We start from the raw sequence: 15009 nt of genomic DNA, 5'->3' as shown, positions 1-15009 counted from the left end.
GAAATGGTTCAAGATGTCTTTTCTATTCCTAAATATGATTTTGAAAGCTCACTCTGATTTTTATTGTATTGCTGTGGTCTATTTCATTGAATGTATCCATGACCACGAGTGATTTATTGAAGAAATAGGTATTTTTATAGAAATATATCAGTGGTGTCATGATTACTTATCAATATACTCAAAATCCTGTTTAGTAGATCAGCTATTTTTATATTATTCCAACTTGAATAGCAATTTCAAGGTATTTTGTGTTCATGCGTAGAGTCATCGTCGGTTGTGTTGGCACCCCTGCGGCGTGATAAGCCGGCCATGCATGCTATCCAGACGCGCTGTCACATCTTCCCTGCTCGCACGTGTTATCCTGCACCATGCCCCGGGGCTTGACATCGGCGGAAATAGAGAGTGTTCTCTATGACGATAATGTCACAGAGTTGGGGGACAGTGATCTCTCTGAGGAGGACGATAATGATGACTGATTATATACTATCAGACAGGGGGAGTGATGATGAAAATGAAAGTGAGTCTGCTCCTGTTCATTCCAGCAGGAAGCGGAAAAGGGATGATGAGGAGTCTGGGTTTGTAGTAGGTGCTTCCTCACTATCAGCTTCTCAGCCACTGCATGACCTCGCTAGCCAAGCGCAAACACCATCTACATCCCAGGCTCAACACCAAACAATAAATGTTGATGCTGATGTACAATGGGAATGGAGAGATGGGAATGACTTTTTGCCTACAGATTTTCAGTTTGATCTTCCTGGTCGTGGTATACCACATGGACTCGTTCATGATTGCAGCACAGAGAGTGAGTATTTTCGGTTGTTTTTCACGGAAGACATAATGGCTCATATAGTCAAAGAAAGCAACAAGTTTTATGGTTTTATGATAGCAGGTAAAATACTCCACCCACACTCTCGTTTCTTGCAGTGGCAGGAAACAGATATAAATGAAATGTACTCATTTTTGGCTTTAGTTATGCTGATGGGGCTCACTCCAAGGCAAAATTATAAGGAATACTGGTCGACAGATCCACTGCTTCGCCAGCCTATTTTCAGTAAAGTCATGTCGGTAAACAGGTTCATTGCTTTGCTACAAGCCTTACACTTCCAAGATAACACTCAGCCAACTGATGATGACAAAATGAGAAAAATAAGGCCCATCTTTGACTACATTTGCCATAGTTTCAAGTCATCATTCAAACCATTTCAAAATTTAGTCATTGATGAAAGTTTGGTACTGTGGCGTGGTAATTTACACTTTCGCCAGTACATCCCATCCAAGCGCCACAGATTTGGCCTAAAAATATTTGTTCTCTGTGACTGTGAAACTGGTTTCATTTTAGACATGATTTTGTACACTGGGGCAAGAACAAACATCAAAGAGAATAAGAAGTTGGGCATATCAGGAAGCGTTGTCAGTACCATGCTTGAGTCTTACTTTGGTCAAGGACATACACTTTTTGTTGACAACTGGTACACCAGTCCTACACTGTTCCACTATCTGCATGAGAGAATGACTGGGGCCTGTGGCACGGTAAAGCCAAATCACAAGTTTATGGCGAAATTCCCTATCGGACTGCAAAAAGGCAATGTTCACAAGCAGGCAAACAACATTCTTGCAGTGAAATGGAAGGACAAGAGAGACGTTCATCTCCTCACCAGTGTCCACGAACCAAAGTTCCAAAGGAGTGAGAACATTGACCATTCCACAAACACCTTCATCGACAAACCTGAAGCTGTTATTGTCTACAATCAAAACATGCGCCTTGTAGATAAAAGTGACAGCATGATGTCATCTGTGGAATGTTCAAGGAAAACAATGAAATGGTACAAAAAGATGCTTTTTCATCTGATTGACTGTGCTGTCCTCAACGCCCATATTCTGTACCAGGTCAAAACTGGCGAGAAGCCGACACTCCAAGACTTCACAAGGGAGGTAATAAGACAGCTTCTTGAACAGTATTCAGAGCCTCTTCCTACAGCAGGACGACGACGAGCATCTCATGGTGACGACCCTACACGTCTCACAGGTCGTCATTTTCCCAAGTATATCCCACCTACAGCTGCCAAGAAAAACGCCCAAAAGCCTTGTCACGTCTGCCGCACCACCACACTCCGGCAAAAGCAACGCAAAGATACGAGGTTCATGTGTGTGCCCTGCGACACGGCTCTTTGTCTGGACCCGTGTTTTGAGGTATATCACACTCTAAAGATATACTAGAGTGGTATAGATATTTGTAAATAATGTATATACTATAGAGCATAGGAAAATATGTTTCATTTGCTGCTAATGAAAGACAGAAGTTTATAATACGGAAACCTGAAAGTTTACAGTTACAGGATTTTTTTCCCCCATGGCCGTTTATAAATAGGTAAACTTGAAAGTTTAGAGGTACAGGAATTTCCCCCCTATGGCCGTTTATAATAAGGAAACCTGAAAGTTTACAGGCACAGGATTTTTTTCCCCTATGGCCATGGGATGCGTATTTGCGTGTTCAACAGTTTACAAAGGATTACAAAGGCGGAGCATGCCGACAGGAGACCTTTTGGTCCATTACTAGGTCGGATGCGGGAAATATATATATATATATATATATATATATATATATATATATATATATATATATATATTTTTATCTTAATATAAAAAAAAAAAAAAAAAAACTGGTCGGCAGTTGTAGGTACATTAGCCAATACACTTTTCCCTATGTAAGCATCAATTGCCACATTATCTGTGCTGTGTTTCATTCACATGTGCGTTCATATCATTCATTCATTTCTGCCTCGGAACCTGAGTCCTTAGTTTCCCAGCCGTACGGATTTTCATGGGATATGCTACAGTCCAGAGGTAATACACAATTATCTCTTAGATATACTTGTAAAATTGGGATGTTATGTGAACTGTACAGTAGCAGAGCAATACCAAATTGGTCGGCAGCAAATGCAAAGACACGGAAGCTACATAATAAATGGGAAAATGTGTGGGGTGTGGTCAGCAGGCAGGCGAGAGCGGGCGGGCTGTGGTATGCAGGAGTACCAACATAAAAAACATCAAATTGGTATAATGGCTTATTTGAGCAGCTGTGTACAATTTTGTTGTTGTTGGTGTTAGAAAACATGTTATGCTTGTGCAATGAAGGGATAATATTGTGCTACTTATATACACATACAGAAAATATAGTCTGTACGAGCGCGATAAATTTGGTACTATGATATGACTATAGAAAGGCTAGACAAACAATCCTAAGATATATTTTACAAGAAACTCAAACTAAACAATATATAGTCACGGAAGAAGCATTCAAAGTGTGTCGGAAATAATAAATAAGAAGCGGAGATTGCATAGTACTATTCCACATGTTTCGTCTTACGCAGCACCACTCTAGTATTGCAGCCAGGCGTGAAAGGAATCACAGGAAATGACGGCCTACAGGAAACACTCAGATATCGCATTTATATTGTAGAAATCAGCTATTTTTTTCCAATTTTATTAGACATTAATATTATTTGGCCAAAATCCAACCCCACGTGACCTGTTTCACCCCTATAAAGCAACACTGTACGGGTTAACACACTGAAAGACAAAACACTGCTGCATGCCAGACCCCCTGATATCCACCCTTCTGAATCCTCTCTCATGAAAGGACAGAGTCCACCCGGCCAGACTGCGGTGCGGCCACCACCCAGCACTTCTAAGCTACCAGAAGAGACTGGATGACTGCATTGTGAACAGCTGCCCAGGATGTAACACTTCACCCCATACCATACAACACATAATGGAAGACTGCATTATACACAATCATGCATGCAAACAACACAACATACACTCTATAAAGGATTTGTGGGAAAACCCAGTTTCGGCTGTGGCATTCCTTGGGGAGACGGGACTGCTCGGACAGACAGTCTAGGGAACAACAACAACAACTCCCTTTCCACCCCTGTTCTCCTCCTCACCACCTCATTTCTCACTCTATCTAGCCTAGTAACCCCCATCATACTTCTCAGACACCTCATCTCAAACACATTCAAACTCCTCTCTTCCTCTCTTATGTTCCATGTTTCTGCCCCATACAGTGCTGTTGGCACAATCACTCCATACAGTCTCCTCTTAGCATCCATTCCCAAATGTCTATTCCTCATTACACTCTTCAATCCACCAAGGCATTTACTCGCTTCTCTCAATCTACATTCTACCTCCACCTTCACTCCTCCCTTTCCCACCACATTTGCACCCAAGTATCTAAAACTATCCACTTCCTCCAGTCTCTCCCTTAACCCCTTCACTCCGGGGCACATCGCACGTCTGGCAGCATTAGCTGCCCAACGTGCAATGTTGCGTCATAATGATCGCATTATAAAAAATTAAGTCGGTGCTTAATTGTTCATTTGCTTTTACCCGTGTATTTTGATAACCATAGAAAATTGATGAAACCAGTTTAGAGAGAATGGAAATTACGTAGGTACGACTACAATAAATATAATCAAGATGGCGATGTCGGCATCATCGAGTACCCACTTGCTCCTCATGCCGCCTACGTAGGCGTCACCGTATGGAAGTGGTTAATGCTCACTTCCAGTCTACTGCCACTTTCACCCCTTGTACATCTCATCACCTTACTTTTACCCACATTTATCTTTAGCTTTCTTCTATCACATACTCTCCCAAACTCTGTCACCAACTTCCTCAGTCCCTCCTACGATCCTGCCACAAGCGCAGTGTCGTCAGCAAACAACAGCTGGCTCACCTCCCACTTTTCTCCATTTTCTTTAACCATCTCCAATCCCTGACCCACTACCCTTGCATTTACCTCTCGCACTACCCCATCCATGTATAAGTTGAACAGCCAAGGCGACATAACACATCCTTGACGAAGTCCCACCTTTACCTCGAACCCCTCACTCTCTCCATTTCTAATCCTGACACAAGCTCTACTACTCTCATAAAAACTCTTGACAGCTCCTAGAAGCTTTCCTCCTATCCCATATATCTGCATAACCTCCCACAGTGCCTTTCTGTCTACCCTATCGTAAGCCTTTTCCAGATCCATAAAAGCCCAAAAAACATCCTTCCCCTTTCCTATAGCTTTCTCACATATTTGTCTTACCACAAAGATCTAATCTACACAACCTCCATAACCAGAGAAAATATTATCAGGCCAGTTAAAAGAATATGGGGGTCACTCAGCTACAACTACAAAATAAAATCAAGACACTGACACTATCATCCCCATATATACACTCGCTCCTCATGATGCCTAAGTAGGCATCACCATATAAAAGGAGTTAACAGCTTTCATTCTATCCCATATATCTGCAATACCTCCCACAGCCCCTTCCTGTCTAACCTGTCATAAACCTTTTCCATATCCATAAAAGCCCAAAAAACATCCTTTTCTTTCCCTAGTTTTCTCATATATTTGTCTTACCACTAAAATCTGATCCAAGCAACTCCTGTCCTAATCACGCACTGTTCCTCACCAATAACTCCCTCTGTTCCTCTCCTAATCCTCTCCATCAAAACCCTCTAAGCCTTCTCAACTGCACTCGACAAACTGATCCCTCTGAAACTACTACACTCACATTTGTCTCCTTTTCCCTGGCACTCTAACCTATTTTAGACAAACATTAAACAGCCTTACCAGCCAGTCCACTATCACTGTACCTCATTTTTTTAGACATTCAGTATGACACCCATCCAACTCAGGTGCCTTACCTGCTCTCATCATCTCATATTTCCTTATTTCTCCTATATTTTCCTCACTCATCACGGTCATTTTCTTAGCACTTCTCACTGCAACTACCTTTCCCTCCCTATCCTCCTTCACATTTAGCAACTCCCTAAAATACTCTGCCCACCTTCCTCTCACTGCCTTCTCTTCCATTATCATCTCTCCATCTGCACCTTTTACCTTTTCTTCTCTACTTGATTCGCCTCCTCTTCCTCTTTTAACTTCCTTCCAAAACATCTTTTTATTACTTTCAAAATTTTCTGTCATACTCTTTCCCCATTTCACATCTGCTCTCCTCTTTGCTTCCTTTATCTTATGCTTAACTTCCTTTCTCTTTACTTTGTACCTCTCATACGATTCCCTCATCCTAATTTGTAGCCAATCTATGAATGCCTGCTTCTTCTCTTCTACACCCTTCTTTGCTTCCTCATCCCACCACTCACTACCCTTCTTTCTATTTCCTCCCGCCCTCCTTGTTCCACACACCATCTTTGCACACCTTATGACTCCCTCCTTGAACCATCCCCATTCCTCCTCCACTCCTAGTTCTACTCTATCCTTTACTCTCTCCCACTCCTCTCTCAACTTCTTATACTCATTCTCCTTTTTTCCTCATTTAAGCAGTTCACTCTAAGTACCTCCCTACCTTCTGCCCTTTTCCTCTTTCTCCACCTATTCTCCACTCTCAATTTACCATCCACCAAAAAATGATCTGATATTCCCCCACGCTCTCCCCTTAGAACATGCAAAGAATTCCATTGGAGAGTAATCGACATGAGATTGAAACAGTGGCACATCAAAACGAAAAAACCAAGGACAGAAAAGATAACAGAGAAGGAAGAAAATTAAAAGTGGCCTATACTAACATTGACGGATTAATTTCAGGTATGAACGAACTCAATGATTATCTGTTAGAAGAAAAACCAGACATAATGGGAATTGTAGAGACTAAACTAAGAGGAGAAATACCATCTATTGATATTGGACAAGGGCTATACAACTACTGGATAAGAAACAGGGACAAAAAGCAGGGAGGGGGAATCATGTTCTTGGCCAAGAAAGACCTAAACGTGACAAAAATTGCAGAGGGCAAAGGTAATGTTGAACTGATCATGATAAAAGTCGAAGGCAAGAATATGAAAAGTAGAAAGTTTGTGGTGACCTATGTGCCCCCAAGAACGAATGCTTGGAGAGAAAACGAACACACAAAAATGCTAGAAGATACAAGAAAATCACTAAATGAGATACTAATGGGTAAGGGTAATCTAGTAATTATGGGAGACTTCAATTGCAAAGAAATTTGTTGGGACAACATGACAGTACGAGGAGATGACGTGTGGGGCAATGTACTGCTAGACATGACCATGGAGTACACAATGACCCAGTGGGTCAGTGAAAACACAAGATACAGAAACAATGAAGAGCCATCAAAACTAGATTTAATATTTACAACGGAACCTGAAATAGTGGACAAAGTCCACTACAAGACACCAATTGGAAAGAGTGACCATGTACTCATCAAAACTGTACTAAAGGAAGAAATAGAGATGAAGAGGAGCGAAAAGCATAGGAAAGGAAGATTGATGTACAACAAAACAGACTTTGCAAAACTAAAGACGTTCTTCCAGAATGCAAACTGGGAAAAATTCTATATGGAAGAGACAACAGTGGAAGAGAAATGGAACATACTGTTGGATAATTACAATGAAGGGGTAAACAGGCATGTACCAAGACAAAAGCGAGAGAGAGAGTACATTAAATGTTGGTTCAACAAAAGATGCAGTGAGGCAAAAGACAGAAGGGACAAAGCTTGGAAAAGGTGGAGAAAAGACAAAAAAACAAAGCAAATGGCAAATTTATATAAACTATAGAAATGAGTATGTTAATGTGAGAAGAGAGGAGAAAAGGAACCATGAGAAGGATATTATAGATAAATGCAAAAATCAGCCCAAGCTATTCTACCGGTATGTAAATGGTAAACTTAAAACCAAACAGGAACTAGTGAAACTACGCCAAGGAAATATAGAATACACAGAAGAATTAGAGATGGCCGAAATCATGAACAACCACTTTAAATCTGTCTTCACCAGAGAGAAAATACAAAATTGGGACGTAGATAATAACAAACATTCTCCCCACATGTGTGAATTTACAGCATCACAAAAAGAAATATCAGAACATCTATCAAAATTGGACGTCAGAAAATCACATGGCCTGGATGGAATTGCAAATTGGATTCTAAAAGAATGCAAAGAAGAGCTAACGGACAAAATACACATCATAATAAATAGCTCACTCAAGGAAGGAAAGATACCTAATGACTGGAAAAATGCTAACATTGTACCAATATATAAAGGAGGAAACAAGGAAGAACCCACCAACTATAGACCAGTATCACTAACAAGCACTATAGCCAAAATTTGTGAGAAAATCATCAAGAATAGATGGGTAAAACACCTGGAAGATAACAATATATTAAACCCAAGACAATTTGGGTTCAGACAAGGTAGATCATGCACCACAAACTTGATATGCTTCTACTCAAGACTAATAGACATTGTGCAAGAAAGAAACGGATGGGCTGATTGTGCATTCCTAGACTTGCAAAAAGCATTTGACAAAGTACCACACAGAAAACTACTAAAAAAACTGGAACACATAGGAGGAATACGAGGGAACCTACTAAAATGGATGGAGGACTTCCTGACTGGAAGAAAGATGAGAGTAGTACTCAGAGAAAAATACTCAGATTGGAAAGAGGTGATCAGTGGAGTACCGCAAGGATCTGTACTGGCTCCAATAATGTTTGCTATCTATATGAATGATATGGATGAGGGCGTGAACTGTTACATGAGCTTCTTTGCTGATGACGCCAAACTGTTAAGGAAAGTAGAAACTGATAAGGACTGTGAAGCACTGCAAGAAGATCTGAATAGGGTATGGAACTGGAGTCAGAAATGGGAAGTGGATTTTAATACTAAGAAGTGTAGCATAATGGAGTTTGGAAAAAGCAAAAACAGAATATCAAGAAATTATACAATTGGAACCAAGGAAGTAAAGAAAGTAGGATCCGAAAAAGACTTGGGAGTTATTATCACAAACGACTTGTCCTATGATACACAGATTAACAAATTGTCGGGGAGACTTACAACTTGCTAAGATCAATAAAAGTGGCTTTTGCTTACCTGGACAAAGACATGATAAAAAAAATATTGGTTACATTGATAAGGTCTAGACTAGAGTATGCGGCGACATTGTGGTCCCCCAGTACCAAAAAGAACATAAAGAAAATAGAAAGAATCCAAAGAGCAGCTACAAAAATGGCACCTGCACTTGCAAACCTATCATACGAGGAGAGATTGGCTAAACTGGAGCTACCGACACTGGAGCAAAGAAGAGAGAGAGGAGACCTACTGACCATCTACAGAATCATGAAAGGCACAGAGATACTTGATAGAGAAGAATTACTAAACTGGGACAAGAGAAACACAAGAGGACATGGTAGGAAATTAAGAAAACATAGCTATAGAAGAGAACTGAAGAAAAACAGTTTTCCACATACAGTTTTAGACACTTGGAACAAACTGGATAATGAAATAGTAAGCGCAAAAACTATTCACGAGTTTAAAAGCAAACTAGACACTGAGAGATACAATGGCGGGACAACACGAGCATAGCTCCCCTTCCCGCAAAATACAACTAGGTAAATGTACATCCTTAACTCTTACTACCATACTCCTGGTCACCACTATATAGTCCATTAATGCTCTATCTACCAACCTTCTATCCACCACCCTCTCCCATGTGTACTTATGCTTGATTTTCTTCTTAAATACTGCATTTGCTGTCATCAACTCTCTTTCAAGACACATCTCCACCATCAATTCTCCACTACAATTTTTGCCTCAAACTCCATACTTCCCAATCACTTCATCAATTGGTTCATTTCCTACCCTAGCAATCAGGTCTCCCAATTGACATTTCTCTCTAATCCCTCTATGCACTCATTTATATATACCCAAAATACCTCCCTTTCCTCTAAGTTCTTCTCACTACCAGGCCCATAGGCACTTACAAAAACCAACATCTCCTTTCCCAGCTTCACATTCATCCACATCAACCTTGATGACACCTCCTTTCCACTCCACTACCCGCTTACTTATCTCTTCACTTACTGGTATAGCCACCCTTTCTCTCCCTCGTCCCCTCTTCACTCCTGAGTACCTCCCAGCTACACTCCCAATCTCACAGTTGCCCTTTCCTTTCATTTTAGTTTCACTCAAAGCCAATACATCCATCTTTCTTCTCAAAAACATACTGCCTATCTCTTCCCTTTTACTCTCATCTGTACCACATCCACGCACATTAAAAGACCCCAACCTTAGGGTGCTGGTTGGAAAACTCCTAGACCCTCTTATGCCTTTACTTTCTTTTTTAGGAATGCTTTGGGGCTACAGGTAGTAGGACTCCTAATCCCATCCCTTTTTTGTCGCCTTTTATGACTCAAATGGAAATACTTGGTGGCAGTATTCTTTTCCCCCACCACAGGGTATTTTCCCCCACCACAGTCATTACAGTATCTTGGTTAGGTGCTTATCGAAACAATTCTTAAAGTTTTGAGCTGAACTACATTGCACTGCCTCTGCAGGAAGTTTATTCCATTCATTAACTACACAGTTGGTGAAGTTGTTTCTTCCCACTTCCAAATTAAATCAATTTCATGATAGTTTGAGACCATTATTTCTATTCTCATTCAGTGTGAAAATTTAGTCACTTTTGATGTTGTCAATTCCCTTTAGAATCTTAAAAACCTGTATCAAGTCACCTCTGAGTCTACACTTTTTTAGGGAAAACAGATTCATATGTTTTAGTCAATTTTTGTATGATTTATTTTTTATATTTGGAAACATTCCCCCATTCCTCCTTCATTCCTAGTTCTACTTTATCCTTCACTCCCTCCTACTCTCAGCTTCTCATTGTACTCCTCCTTTTCATTTAAGCATTTTACTCTAAGCACCTCCCTACCTTCTGTCCTTTTCCTCTTTCTCCATCTATTCCTCACTCTCAACTTACCTTCCACCAAAAAAAATCATCCAATATTTCCCCACTCTCTCCCCTTAAAATGTGTACATATAAACCTCTTCCTACACTTCTGGTTACCACTATATAGTCCATTAAAGCCCTATCTACTACACTTCCATCCATCACCGTCTCCCATGTGTACTTATGCTTGACTTTCTTCCTAAACACTGTATTTGCTATCATCTACTCTCTCTAGACATATCTTCACCATCATCTTTCCATTACAATTTTTTCCTGGAACTCCACACTTCCCAACCACTCCGTCTATTGGTTCATCTCCTACCAAAGCATTAACCCCTTACCCGGCAAGGACAAATAAATCAGTCTTCACCCAATTTTTCTTTTTCAGAGTGTGACGAGTAAACTCGTCCAAACATAATGTTTCAAAAACAGACACAGACGAGTATAATTGTTGAATTAGGGCCCTTCTCAGCTGTCAACAAGTATACTCAGTGAATTGTACATCTGGTAGCTGTGTCTCTTCCGCATTGGGATGCATTTGTTAGTGATAAGGTATCAGTCAAATGAAGCAGACTTGTTGCTTTGGGGCACATACACTTTTTTTTATGAATTATGCCTAGATGTTTAGCTCAGAAGATGAGAATGAATATGAAGCTTCAATACATCAGATAAGAGTGCAAGTTCATCTGACAATGGCTATTCTCTCTCAAGTGAGTAGGAGGAGTATTTACAACATTGGTGTTGCCATGATGTCACAGAACATAACATGCCTTCTCCACCATCATGCTTCCCATTCACTAGAAATCCTGGATTATCAATTGTAGAATAACATATACATACATATACCAAAGGCTTTTTCCCCCTACATGGGGGGTAGCCAATAAGAAAAAGGCATAGAAACCACTCCCACCCATTCCATTTCCTATATATTCCACTCCCCTCCACCCTCCTCCCTCCCTCTTATCTTGGCACCTCCTGGATGACGGGTCATCCCTGCATCCTGTCCACTGCCCTGGGTCAGAAGCAGTGTCGCAAGACACAGCATATCCATTGTAGAATAAGATATAAAAAGAGAGTAAAATAAGAGTGTAATTTCCCTTTACTTTTGATTCTAAGGTTTGGAAAAGACAATAAAAAAGGGAAGACAAGTTATCTCGTTTTTGCCAGAAATGGTATCTCCAAAATAAAATTTAATGTAAAATGTTGGTAATAGATAAAAATAGAAGTTATTTCCATAATCAGTATCAAGAATACTATAAAAAAGCAATACAAAATTTTTCTTAAAATTAATGATTTCCTAAAACAAAAGTTGCCGGGTAAGAGGTTAAGATCTCTCAATACCACTACATTGACATGTCTCTCTAAACCCTCTATACACTAATTTAAATCTATGAAAAACTACCTCTCCTCTACACTCCTCTCACTACCAGGCCCATATGCACTTACAAAAACCCACATCTCCCTTCCCAGTTTCACCTTCATCCACATTAACCTCAAAGAAACCTCCTTCCACTCCACCACACATTTACCTATCTCTTCACTTACTAGTATAGCCACCCCTTCTCTCCCTTGTCCTCTCTTCACTCCTGACACCCTCCCAAACTCAAACTCGCCCCTCCATTTCAATTTAGTTTTACTTAATGCCAACACATCCATCTTCCTTCTCAAACATTTTGCCTATCTCTCCCATTTTACTTTCAACTGTACCACACCCACGCACATTAAAATACCCGAACCTTAGGGTTCTGGTTGGAAAACTCCCAGACCCTTTTATGCCTTTGCTCTTTTTTTAGGAATATCCCTTTTGGGGCTACAAAGAATAAGATGCCTAGTCCTATCCCATACGTTATTGTCGCCTTTTACGACTCAAATGGGAACACTCAGTGATTGTATTCTTCTCCCCTACCTCAGGGTTCAGGTTCAGGGTTCAGTACTCAAACACACACATGGTAGTTGGAATTACCCAACATGTACTTCTGTTTTCTTATTATGGTGGTACACTCGCATGTTTTGGGACATGATAATAACATATGGAAGCTCTTAAGTTCTTACCTTGTACCCTGCTGATGGTGAGTAGAAATCTTCTGGCCAAACTTCTGCCCCAAACATCACATCATCATTGAGATACAGGAAATGTTCAGATAATCCTGGGATCCTTTAAGGTAAAAACTTTTGTAGCAGGAAGGAAAGAATAATCATCCTATAAAAAGCTGCACATCAAAAATAAAAACAAATTCTAGTCTTAGTATCTATGAAATATCATTGATAGTTCTCTCTACTGGTGACCATGAAACTAGGGGAATCTCGAATATTTACATTTCCTTTTTAATGTAGGGGAGGAGGAGTGCCACAGAAGGGGAAAGTTAACTGAGAGACCAATGAGTGAATTATCTATGCATCTATCACAGTTACAATAACTAGCTATACCTATAGTGACTACAAAAAGGAAAACAAATTTGAAAAGTGTGATTCAAAGGCCTGGATTAGTCCTATGGGCACCAGCCTGTTTGTAACCCAAACAAGGGTGCCAGTGTGGAAGGTCATAACCGCCACCCCCTAGTCCCACCTACCCAACCCCATAAGAGTAAACATTTATGGATGACTGATGCCCCACTGTATTTCCCAATTCTCCTCGCTTCCTCCATACTATTCCCTTGTTCAAACCTCCTCCTTCTTATCCTTCCCCTCATCCAGGCCTCCTCCTCCTCCCTCCCTTCTCCCTTCTATTCCTTCATCTAAGACTATAATCCTCTCTCAGTCTTTCTATCTGTTTATTAAGTCCACGTGTCTAGATTGTTATAAAGGCATTTACCTAGTTTTACCTAGTTATATTTACCTATTTGTGTCAACTGTGATGTTTACCTGAGAATAGTAACATGTTTTGGGTTGTCCAACCATAGGATCTTGGTAGATGTGTTAAGGGGGCCGTCGTGCTCGAGAACGAAGTTCATCAATTATGATCGGAATTTCGCGAATTTTTAATATGTTGTATATACATATACTGATATGTTCACCACCAATTTTCATATAATTTGGTTGAAAAACAATGAAGTTATTAATAAAAAAAAAAACGTTTTTTGACTAATTACAAACTTTCTATCTCCTCATTTATCCATTGACTGTGCGTGCTGAAAAACAATACCACAAATGCTCTATAGCAATACCTAAAAAAATATTGTACGGTTTTTGGATTTTCCTCTTAGTTTAGGAGAAAGGATTTTTTTCAATGTCTTTTTTTTTTAATACAATATATCAACTTTTATCACAAAAAAAAAAACCCCGCAACAAAAAGTTTGCAAATTTATTCAGCTTCCAATTGATCTAAACCCCATTAAAATCGGCCAAGTAGTTACGGAGGAGATAGAATAAATGTAGAAAAAGGGTAGTTTTGAGATATTGAGCTTTGAAGTTCAAAATACATTTCCCTGTATTCTTTATATATATTTCATTTAGATTTTTTTTTCTCTGCGACAATCTTCATGCATTCTATGTCATTCACATGTTATTATAAAGTGTATCTGGTACCTGCTCCCCCCTTTTACGAGGTATTAGCAGCTCAGAAGGCGAGGGTTTCAGGAGGCACCACATCCCTCATTGTCACCAGGTTCGCTTACTAGAAAGCTCCCGGTTGGAAATCGGAGCTGAATGATATTTTTCTCTTCCTCTTTCTGGTCTTTGGTGTCCCTTTCCGTTCTGTGTCTTTGTCTTGTTCCTCAAGTGCTTTTGTAATGATGGGATTGACTCCAACCAAGTGAGAAAGAAGATTATGTGTCCTTCCAAAGTTATGATCAATGACAGTCGCTCTTGTAACGAAAAGCACTCGAAGCGTTTCATTTGAAGAGGCTCATGATGGTACATCACGCATGCTCGATGTTTGCGGTGACGTCATTTGAGAAAAGAGGATATGGAGGGGTAGAGGAGTGCGATATTGCGTGGTCAGCGTAGCCAAGCCCAGGCGCGCGCAGCAGCACTGCTATGAGTCATCTCCAGTAATAACCGAGGCAGAAGTACACTCTTTCTCAATAATTTGATTCAGTTTCTTAGCTTTCATGAAACGCACGTTTCTTCTTCGAATGTTTAAGCATTCTTGAAATGATTATAGCTTCAAATAAAAGTAAATAAAAGTTCTCCAAGGAGTGACAATTCTCTTTCTCTGCCTACTCTCAATAATTCTCTCAGTTTACTCATGAGTGCGAAGTGCTATCCCCACGTGTAGGACAAGTTTCCAGCTAGTCTATATT

General features: G+C 40.2%; 1 protein-coding gene across 3 annotated transcripts in view; it reads right to left on the bottom strand.

Annotated features, from left to right (window-relative positions):
• Window positions 1–15009, bottom strand: part of LOC143041528 (N-acetylglucosamine-1-phosphotransferase subunits alpha/beta-like) — a 142691-nt gene that overhangs the window by 89066 nt on the left and 38616 nt on the right. For all 3 annotated transcript variants that reach the window (XM_076213509.1, XM_076213511.1, XM_076213510.1), the window contains exon 9: window positions 12821–12923. In XM_076213509.1, the coding sequence (XP_076069624.1) occupies window positions 12821–12923 (103 nt within the window). The remainder of the gene's footprint in view (window positions 1–12820; window positions 12924–15009) is intronic.

Source organism: Oratosquilla oratoria, chromosome 31 (genome assembly GCF_046742065.1).
Source record: "Oratosquilla oratoria isolate Oo_2021 chromosome 31, ASM4674206v1, whole genome shotgun sequence".
Lineage (NCBI taxonomy): Eukaryota > Metazoa > Arthropoda > Malacostraca > Stomatopoda > Squillidae > Oratosquilla > Oratosquilla oratoria.
This window is presented reverse-complemented; position numbering and strand designations above follow the sequence as displayed.